At 43.2% G+C, this 10,899-nt stretch overlaps 1 protein-coding gene across 4 annotated transcripts; it reads right to left on the minus strand.

Moving 5' to 3' along the window:
• Positions 1-980: 980 nt before the first annotated feature.
• LOC100277783 (pentatricopeptide repeat-containing protein At3g18110, chloroplastic) lies at positions 981-10,653 on the minus strand. 4 transcript variants are annotated; one of them, XM_020543922.2, is made up of 7 exons: positions 7,027-10,644; positions 6,726-6,926; positions 6,299-6,362; positions 6,014-6,104; positions 3,544-4,329; positions 3,111-3,466; positions 981-1,295 (listed from the first exon to the last, which is right to left on the minus strand). In XM_020543922.2, the coding sequence occupies exons 1-4, from the start codon at positions 10,521-10,523 to the stop codon at positions 6,078-6,080; spliced, it is 3,789 nt and encodes a 1,262-aa protein (XP_020399511.1). In that variant the 5' UTR covers positions 10,524-10,644; the 3' UTR covers positions 981-1,295; positions 3,111-3,466; positions 3,544-4,329; positions 6,014-6,077. The 4 variants fall into 4 exon arrangements, with proteins under 4 accessions (XP_020399511.1, XP_008659162.1, XP_020399510.1 ...); XM_020543923.2 differs by having other exon boundaries at positions 1,024-1,295; positions 6,299-6,375; XM_008660940.3 differs by lacking the exon at positions 6,299-6,362 and having other exon boundaries at positions 7,027-10,653.
• Positions 10,654-10,899: the final 246 nt, after the last annotated feature.

Here is a 10,899-nt window from a genome sequence, read left to right on the forward strand (position 1 = left end):
GCAATGGAGGCACCATGGAGGCACCACGAAGGCCAATGGTAGATGACATCAATGTTGTGTTAGGAAAAGGCATGCTAGGGACATGGTGTTGCTAGGTCATCACCTCCAAATGGCAATTCTCCTAGCCTAGAGATGGGTGTTGTTGATGCTAGGAGCAAGCCTGAAAGCATCTAGGCCCCTAGTTGGGTTTCGGTGATTAATGACAACACTAGATTATTATGACTAACATGTGTTTTATAGAGGCATATAGACTAGGTCATGATATGGTGATTGATTGTGCCTACATGGATTTTTTGCCCCTATTGATGGTGTTCAAATTCGATTTTCAAAGGACGACCACGAAGTTTAAGGATTGGCTAGATCTTTGTCTTTCCTTTGGCCGTAATATAAAGGGGTATGGATGAATAGCTTGACCTAGGTAAGTCTAGTGATGAGTGACGATGTACACTTTGATAATCTAGTACAATATAACTATGAAAGCCAAGATAAGTTTGAAAACAAAACTAACTCAAAAAGTGTTCGATATAAACGAGTTGGTGGTGGTAAAGGTGCAGTTTGGTTCATATTGTTTGCACCATTGAACCTGACTGATGTTGTACCTAGTAAGAATGACACAAGCTTCACGGATTGGTGGCACAAGACAATGAAAAAAAGTAAAGAAAGTGTTTTAAAAGGGAGTGAACTCCCTAATAAATTCTTGTGTTTTTTAGGGTCTCTCCTTCAGTCAACTTGATCATAAATGAGCTCAAGGATGAACATAACCTCTGGGTTTGGTTGGGGACAAGAACATCCAGGGTTTCGGGCTTGGGGGTTTAAGACTAATTTGGTTAGGTTCTTCTCAGTCAGGTCTTGTCATTTCTTTTTATAAGGCTAGTCTCTTGAGTCTGTAACAACCTCTTATATATATGTCCCCATAGGAGAAGCTGGTGTTGTATGGCTGCTTTCTCTCTCTCTAATACAATGAATGTAGCTCTCCTGCGTTTTCAAACTACATTAAATGAACATATTAAGTTGGGAACAAAGTTGGACCAAATTTATAGTTGTCAAATATTGAGGATGAAATTTTGCAGGTTCAATAAGTTTTTCCTTGTCATAAGCCGCAAATGAAATTATCGGATTCAAAGCAGCATAAAGATAAGCTAAGTGAAAGAACAGACTTAGTGCTGAAGGCTCCCACATGAGTTGGCTCTTGGAAAGGGATAAACCAAGGCAACATTCAGCCGTAAATACGAAGAGGCTATGTCGAACTCATGACCTGATGACTTAGGGAGAAAACTCTCACCACTCCACTAGACCTGCATAAGGATAAGACGAATGTAAGGAAGCAAAGAAAAAAGATGAAAAGAATAAAAAATATTAAGCTAGGTAACATATTTATCGAACCTATTATTAAGCTCTTAGAGTTGCATATCAATGGCACTTAGAAATATTAGTATTATTGTGTATAAATTTGGACAAACTTAAAAAGGCTTGACTTCTTGACAAGCGATGTGCATTTATTTTGGGATAGAGGGATATTACAAACCAATCTCTTGGTGGAAGGCTAGCTACTTACATGGAAAATCTGAATGACCAGAGCTGGTAGAGCTATTCATGTGCAGTTTGTCATGATGGCGAAGATGATTTATGCAGCTTTGGCACTTGACCTTCCTGCTTGGGCCATCAAAGCAATTGATAAGCTGAGGAAGGGCTTCCTTTGGAGGGGCAGGAAAGAGTTCTGTGGTGGTCATTGCCTCTTGGCTTGGCCTAAGGTTACCCGTCCCAAGGAGCTGGGTGGTCTTAGGATTAGTGAGCTAAAGAACCTATGTTGGGTTCTGAGAGCTCGTTGGCCATGGCTACAGAAAACAGACCCCAGTAGGCCTTGAACGGACTTCCCCACTCGTGTATGTAAGGTGGTTAAAAATCTAATCGCTGCAGCCATTATTACTAAGCTCGGTGATGGAGCCAATACCCTCTTCTGGAAGGACAGATGGTTGGATGGGAAATGTATTAAGGACATAGCTCCTGCAGTGTTTGATTTGGTGCCCCCGCGTCTTGCCAACAGACGGTTGGTCAGAGATACGCTCCCTAATTTCCAGTGGATCTCCGATGTGAATGGGGCAATTTCAGTTCGAGTCATTGCTGAATTCTTGGAACTTTGTGAAGTGCTTGATGCAGTTGTGCTCCAGCCTGGAATAAGGGATCGACACTTATGGAAATTCAGCGCTTCAGGGGAGTATACAACTAGTTCTGCTTATAAAGCTCTCTTCCTTGGTTCGGTTCAGTTCGAACCAGCAGAACGTGTGTGGAAATCTTGGGCTCCTGGAAAGTGCAAGTTCTTTATATGGCTTGTGGAACATAATAGGTGTTGGACTGCTGACAGGCTTATAAAAAGAGGACTAGACCGACCTGAGCAGTGCCCCCTGTGCGACCAAGAGGCTGAAACCATAAATCATTTGCTGGTCAAATGTGTTTTTGCCATACAGTTCTGGTTTCATTTCCTTAGTTCAGTGGGGCTGCATGAGCTGTGTCCAGCTCATGAGGATTCCTTTGAGTCGTGGTGGAAGTCTAGCAGCTCTCGGGCATCTGATCTTTTGAGAAAAGGTTTCAATTCTTTAGTGATTCTAGGTGCTTGGACCATTTGGAAGCATAGGAATAGATGCGTCTTTGATGGTTGTAATCCCAGCTTGGTCACAGCCCTTAGGGTGGCTAGGGAAGAGGCGGTGCTATGGTCCTTGACTGGAGCCAAGGCCCTGTCCTTCCTCCAAGTTGATGAGTTGCTAGCTTAAAACAGCGTTGTGGGTCGTGTTTCCTCCATGATAGTCGGTGATCCTTAGTTAGTCTCTAAGTGGTGTGTGTTCTGTACCGGGGTTCTCCCCCCTTTCCTATTCATCTATTAATGCAAAGATGCGCAGCTCTCCTGCGTATTCCAGAAAAAAAATCTCTTGGTGGAAACTTGGAAATGCATTTCAAATATTCAATTTTTGGTAGCTCGAAAAAATTAAAACAATGTGCACCCATATTGCATCCATAGATGTGATTTTTGTTGTAAGAATCGAGATGCAAACTCATCTCATACAAATTCCAATGAAGATGACAAATTTATTGTGCGTGTGCAATAGAAGACATACCTATTTTCCCATTAGAAGACAATTTGAGTATTAACTGAGCTGCCAGCCTGCCACACTTGAAGTGCATCATTTCAAAACAAAACCTAGACTTCATGCTGCGACAATGAACCATCTTGCCATGCTCGAGACTCACAAGGGCATCAAATGCTGAGCACATTAATGAAGCAGAGCCATTTTCCTTCTCACCGGCCCTCAACATTTGTTTGTAGAAGCTCGCAGCTTCCATGGCAAGGCCACACTGCAGCAATCACCGATCTTACTGCCACACTAGTGCGCTCCCCATGAAAGCATCAGCGCAGCCCAAGGCGCACTGCATAGGTGCACACTGCCGAATAATATCCAAAGCTTGTTCATCTCTGTAATGAATGATAAAACAAAAGATGTATTGGGAAGTCATAAATTTTAAACGAGAAATGATACAACATAATTTTACCAGTATGAGCTGGTTACCCAGCTGTGCCCGCTGCTCAGTAAATCTTGGAGAACATGAACCACATCGTTTGTTCCAGTAAGAAGTTTACAGAACCAACCGTAACCAATGCTAAAATAGCAGCAATCATAATTCATTCTTTGTTTCCACACCTCCATCCCCACCCCTATCAGAAAATTTTCATGTAGATGCCAGGTGCTGTTTGAGAAAATGTCATGTGTTGAAGCAAAAAATAACAGGCCACGACTACTCCAACACTACTTTCGTGTTTTATTTCTGCTGCCTAACAAATTTTCCTCGTCGTGCTCTTGTTTTAGATTTTCTTGCTGTGACAATACCCTTCTTCTTCATTCTCTCCAGTTTTTCTTTCCTTCCTTGTATATCAGCCTTGATAACCTCATCCCTACATTCTTCTGACAACAGAGCTAACCTGGAAAACTTTTTTGGCCATACTTCCCCAAGTCTCTCATGTATATCTTTAAATGCTGATACAAAACCAGCTCTCATGAAATATCCTTCGATCAGCTTCATTGAGTTTAACTTAGGATGAGCTGGAGCATCTTTTAACTCAAGGTCCATGCAGAAAGGAGAATCTTTCAGCCACATCTTAAGAGAGTAATCCTTTACCACAAAGCGACCTGACCGAGCTCTACATGGCAAGAATGGGGAGCCCATTTCCAAAAGGTAGGCTCTGATGGTTTTACGCAGGGATACCATGTTATATTCCCCCTCCCCTGTGACCAGTACAACAGATTTGGGAGATTCTGGTGAACCCTGGAGTGAAGCATCCTGGAATAAAACCAGAGTAGGTCAGGTGTCATTTAAATAAAAAAGAATGGCTATTGCAGGACTAAGAGAAACTCAATAAGTTCATAAACCTACTGCAAACATTAAAAGATGTTTTCTTCAAAATTCTTTAGAAAGATTTTTAGGTGTTATTAACTGATGTCTCCAATTATATCTGGGTCAATGATATTAGGGCTCCTCATTCTCTGTTGGGCCTTCAACAATATTTGCTGCTTTGGGATTCTTTGGGGGAGGTTCATTTATCACAGGATCCGGAACAGCATAGATGGAGGCATAATGCTTCAGGAATATTCTCTTCAAAATCTTGTTATCAAAGCTTGTTTGCTGGTTCAGCTCCTTTTGAACCGTGGAAAAGGCTTCGGAAAACCTGGGCTCCTCCAAAATGCAAATTCTTTCTTTGGTTAGCTATGAAGAATAGATGTTGGACTGCTGACAGATTAGAGAAGAGAGGTCTCCCGCACCCGGTGGTTTGCCCCCTATGCGATCAAGAGCAGGAAACAATCCAGTACCTACTCACCTCTTGTATCTTTGCCCGTCAGTTCTGGCACAGTTTATTATCCCCTTTTGGGTTGGATCATCTCATGCCAACTGATGATACTCCTTCCTTCACAGAATGGTGGAAACAGGTGGAGCATCATGTGCCCAAAAGCACAAGAAAGGGGCTTAACAGTGTCATCATCTTAGGGGCGTGGTGTGTTTGGCTTCACCGTAATAAGGTGGTCTTTGATGGAGATTCCCCTTCATTGGGAAGGATTCAGAGAAGTTTCCTTGATGAATCAGTTTGTTGGGTTATAGCTGGTGCTAAGGGCCTAGGTTCCTTAGACCTAGCTAGGGCTTTGAATGTGGCCAGTTCCTTGGCCATCTAGCTCATTGGTTGAGTGTTGTGTTTTTCTGTTTTTCTTAGCAGGTCATCTGCTTTGAAATCCCTTTGGGTTTGTTTTCTTTCCCTCTTATTTATAAATATGTGCAGTTCTCCTGTGCGTTCGAGAGAAAAAAAATTATATCTGGGTTAGAAGCTGATAGGCTAGAAAACCTATAATGACAGGTAAAATGAAAAGTTATACCAAAATGGAAAAATATCAAACAAGTGCAGGCTCTACTGCCAACTACACCTCCAAGATGTATGTTGCAGTACTTACCGACCTATTACCTTCAGCAATTTGCAATATTACATCATTGCAAGGTGAAAATCACCAGTACTAGTGTAATTGGAACTAATAAAGAACTTAAATAGCATATGCCAATCCTCATTTTAATCTTAACTTGTTCACATCATTCTTCTTACTATGTAACTGATGTGAGAACATTGAATCAAAAAGCTAAAAATTCATGTAGTGAGATTCTCAGTGTTCCAGTTACTTTGCTGTCAATAATCATGACAAAATATCACAGAACAAGACAATAAACCTAAAACCATAGTCACAAAATTTCTGGGTCGATGGGGTCAAGGAACATGGTATGCTGCTTGTGTCAGGTTTTTACATGGCTGGGTCAAAAATGAACCCGAGTACCGGAGTTGAGGGTCAATGAGTTCGATCCATTTCCTGTGACTATGCCTAAAACTGATGGTAAACAATTATATGTTGAAGAGCAAAGCAAAGATGTTTTTACCACTCTTATGACTATGAATGCAACATCATAAAAAAGGTATTCTTTCAGCACATACTTGCATGTGATCAAGCCACAAAGTAAGACCAACAAGTGCAGCCCCAGCAGACAGCTTCCGGAAGTCAGCGCCCCAGTCCTTTTGTGCCACGCTGAGCCATTCACCAATAAAAAGTTAACAGATAGATTAATTCAATATTGCCACTTTGCAGATATCATAACCAGAAGAAGAACATACTAAAACGGTAAAACCAGAGGGGAATGCCATGATAAGATGGTGTGTCATAATGATCTTAATATATGAATAGAAAAATAGACAAATATTATTACTCAAATAGTCAAATACCTTAACTCTTATAGCATCACACAAATAGATCTTTGACTTGACCTGGAGCCTAGGACCATATGGCCTTTCATAGGCAACTGAAGGAAGAACAAATTAAGGAACATAGGTAATTATTGACTGGCTCTCTTGCTATCAGATTTGAGTTCTAAAACACCACCAGAATGTGGCATGTCATGTAGATTTCTTGGGAAAAAATTAGTGTTATTGATGGGAGCCATCCTTAGCAGTAATTAGTTTAGTACTTCGCTTTTACAAAAAAAAAAAAATCATTGCTTGAGCCAAAGTTGATAAGTGTAACTTGAAAAAACAATGCCTACACCAATTATGCAATTTTATATATGCACATGAAATACATATATTTTTTTGTAGAATGAAATTGTACACTACTTCAAATGAAATTTTGCGGTATAGAGATTGCCATGGATACCGAAAGACATTATCACGGTATATGCTTCTCTCTACTGCCAATTGGAAAATCCGTGAAGCTGTTGCTCTGCATTCAAATGCCCACAACAAATCTTCTACTGCATTTACAAAGTTCAAAGCAGCAGAATCTTCTAATGCTTCAAGCTCTTCCAGATAATTGGCAATCTCACTTAACAGTGATGGTGTCCTTTCAGTCAGAAGCCTGCAAAAGATTCAAGAACCAAAAACCAAAACATGAACAAAGAAAAAAAAAATCCATGCGAAATGTCCATCTCTTTAACATAATCAAGTAAAGTATTAACCTAATGGGAAGGTCAAATCCACAATCCTGTAGAGACTTTAGAAGAAGAATAGCATCAGCAGTTTGCTCACACAAACTAGCTGCCCTGATGAAACATGTCCAAACTTGATGATCCGGTTCTACACCATCTCTTTTCATTTCCAGCAGTTTTGTGGTTCCATGATTGTAGTCACCGTTTTTCAGGTAAGCATCAAAGACAGTACTGTATGGTAACGTGCTGACTTCCAAACTGGAAGATTTCAAGTTGTTCAGTACATTCTCAGCTTCACGAGGTTGTCCAGCAGTGCCGTAAGAAGTCATGAGAATATGCATAGTGGCAATTGTTGGCTCTATGCCATCCTCTTTCATTACTGCTAGCAAGTTCTCAGCTTTGGAGTGGTTGCCAGCATTCCTGTAAATTTTCATCATCATATGATAGATTGATCTATTCAATTGATAACTCTTAGATCGCATTTCCTCAAAAATCTGGTCAGCTTGCTCCCTCAGCTCTGCTTTTGCAGATGCAGCAAGCAAGCTTTTGTAGGATTGCAACTTTGGTGTCAGACCTCGTTTGCCCATTTCATTCAATAATGTAAAACCTTCTTCCGGCCTAAAGCTTCTACAGTACATGACTATCAATGTATTGTATGTATCTTCATCAGGCTCTAAGCCAGCTTCTAGAATACTTCGATATACTTGTGTTGTCCTATCAAAGTTCCCAGCGGCAGTGTACATATTAAGAAGAGCATTAAGTATGGCAAGATCTGGCTTGAACCCTGCTCCCTCCATCTCTGCAATCATCAATTCCACATCCCTGAATCGGTTGTGATGGCAGAGCAAGGAAATCATACTTCTGTAGAGGTGCATATTTGGCAAGTATCCTGCAGCCTTCATTCCATTATAGATTTTCATTACCTCGAATACATCCCCAGCTTTTGCAAAAGCATCAAGCAAAAGGAGCACTGTACTTTTGCTGATCTTAAAGTTCATATCTTGAAGCTCTTCTACAACGACATACAACTCATCCAATCTGCCATCAACAATCAATGCCCTCATCATTCCATTAACTGAATCAACAGTTGGCAGAGGACCTGTTTTAATCATATTATCAAAGACTGCCCTTGCTTTTTCATAAAGTCCACTCTCTGCATATGCATGTATCAAAGCATTCCAAATCCTTCTATCAATACCTGATGCTTGCCTCAGCCCTTTCACCAAGATTTCTGCTTGCTGCCAGAGCTTTATCTTCCCATATGCTTCAATTATAATTACCCGACAAGAGAGAATGTTTAACGGAATACCAGATTGCAAAGCATCATCCATTAACCTGTGTGCTGTTTCTGGGAATCCCAGTTTACAGTAGGTAGAAATTATGCTCTCGTAAATACTTTTAGAAGCTTCTATGCCAATAAACTGCATGTCACAGAACACTTGACAAGCTTCAGAAAAAAACTCAGCTTCAATGAGGCATGTAATCAAGTACTCATACAAGTTACAGTTTTGACCAGGGTATTTTAACATTAACCTTTGACTGTACTGTTCATAGGCAGAAATGCTCGTCTGCTTTCTGCATAGAAGCATGATGGAACATTCTGATATCAAATCCTGGGAAAAGGAAACATGTTCACAGATGCATTCAAGCAAAGAGAGACCTTCCTCATGCTTTTCTGTCATTACATATGCATTCATAATGGACCTTAAGCTCTTAATATCAGGCTTGTATCCCTGGAGACATGCCTTTTTTAATAGTTTAGCACCCTGGGAAACACACCTCGCCTTAATGAGCATTGTTGATATTATTCCCAGATTCATTCGACAAAGTAATTCCATATCTTGGATAACTTCTTCAATCTCCTCACACTTATCTTCCTTTGCAAGTGCAACAAGCAAGACCTGGTACATGTCATCATCTGGTCTATAATTATCATTCATCATTTTTCGATACAGACACAACATTTTTTCCGTATCACCTGACCTTGCAAAAACATCCAGCATAACCAAGTACGCTAAACGATCAGGTTTGACACCTGATGCAATCATGCAATCAAATGTATTCTCCGCATCAGCCCGCCTCCCACCTTTGGCATATGCACAAATCAAAGCACTAAAAGCTATTAAAGTTGGCTTCAATCCCGCATCTGTCATGTCCTCCAGCACCTTCCCTGCCTCAGCAATCCTATTCATCTTCCCCAAAGAATCAATCATGACCGTATACGTCACAGCATCTGGAGTACAGCCCATAGCCCTCATCTCATCATACAGACCCACTGCTAAGTCAAGCCTGCCCATCTTCCCATACATGTGAATCATGGTGTTGTATGTTATTTCATTTTTCTTGAACCCAGCCTTAACCAATTGCTCACATGTGTGCTCCACCTTGTCAACATTCCCTTCCTTTGCAAAAGCATAGAGAAGAGAATTGTAAGTGATCGCATCAGGCATAAAACCCTTCTCCACCAGCTCCCTAAACAGCCGCTCAGCCTCCTCAGCCTTCCCACACCGGCCATGCACCGACACCATTGCATTGTATGTCCACAAATCCGGCCGGCACTCCGAAGCTATCATGTCCTCAAACACTGTCACAGCATCTTCGAGATTAGAACTCTGTGAGCAAGCACTGATGAGCGTGTTGTAAGTGATAACATCTGGCCTTAGCCCAGATTGTCGAACTTCAAATAGCAGGTCAAGGGCGACGCCAGCAGCCAAACACCCAGACTTGGACCTGGCATTGATTAGAGTATTGAAGCTGACGAGGTCAGGATCGATCCCCCGGTCGTGCATTGTGTCAAGCAGCTGCCGTGCGTCATCGAATCGGCCAGAGCGCGCATAAACGCCCATCATGGCGTTGAACACCTGAACAGTGGCGCCCTCTCCGGCGAATCGGAGGAAGACCTCCTCTGCGATCGAATCCTGGCGCGCGCGACCGAGGACGCCGAGGACGACGGCGACGGCGCGTGAAGCCGGGGCGCTGCTCCGGGCGAGCCACTCGAAAGCATCCAACGCGCGCCGCCACGAGCTCTCCCCGACGGCGCGCACGACGAAGGCGACCTCGTCCGGCGATGCCCGAGCGCCGTCGAGCACGTCGTCGACAGGCGCCCCGGGAGGCAGCTCGAGGACGGCGTCCGCGAGCCCGGCCACGCGCGCGCGCCAGTCCTGCGCCCGCCGCAGCGCGAGCTTACTCAGCTTTTTCACCCTCCCGCGATGAGCACGCGCGTCCAGCGGCTCCACGAGTGAAGATGCCGAGCCGGAAGTCGCCACGGGGTCCTCCACTTCCTGTGGTGGTCTGGCGGGGACCGGAGGTGCCGCGGCGACGGTGGCTGGGAAGCGCGGCGCGGGGAGGTACGGGAAGCGAAGGTGGGGCCATCGAAGAGAGGGGTCGGCGAGAGGGTAGTCGAAGTCTTCAGAAGCAGATGACGCTGCCGTAGCGGTGGCGGTGCCCGCTCGGCGGAGATGGCACGTTAACGAGGACGAAGAGGAGAGGAAGGGTAATGGTGAGGAGGTGACTGTCATCGAAGACATGAGCTTTGGGTCCTCGGGGTGATGGGTGGAGGGAAGGGAACTAGGCGCGCATGGAGAACGGAGGTGGAGGCTGTGGGGCGGAGGGGTGAGAGTGGAGGGGAGCTCAGTCCCGCTTCCCGTGGAGACTGGATCACTGGAGACGATAAGGAAGATATTTCAACTAGATTTTTCTGATTACCTGTCTACATGTTTTTGTATGAATTTGAATATTTGTGCTTTCAAAAATAATTTTGAGTTGGTGATTGTAACCCTGTCGGAAGCAAATCAAACTTCGGGCTCTGCTTATTTGGATTTTACAGAAATTATACATAAAATCAGTACAATTTGATAGAAAAAATTACCACGTTCAAAATAGACCCTCAGACTTCATGTTGTC

This window comes from Zea mays, chromosome 9, assembly GCF_902167145.1.
Source record: "Zea mays cultivar B73 chromosome 9, Zm-B73-REFERENCE-NAM-5.0, whole genome shotgun sequence".
Lineage (NCBI taxonomy): Eukaryota > Viridiplantae > Streptophyta > Magnoliopsida > Poales > Poaceae > Zea > Zea mays.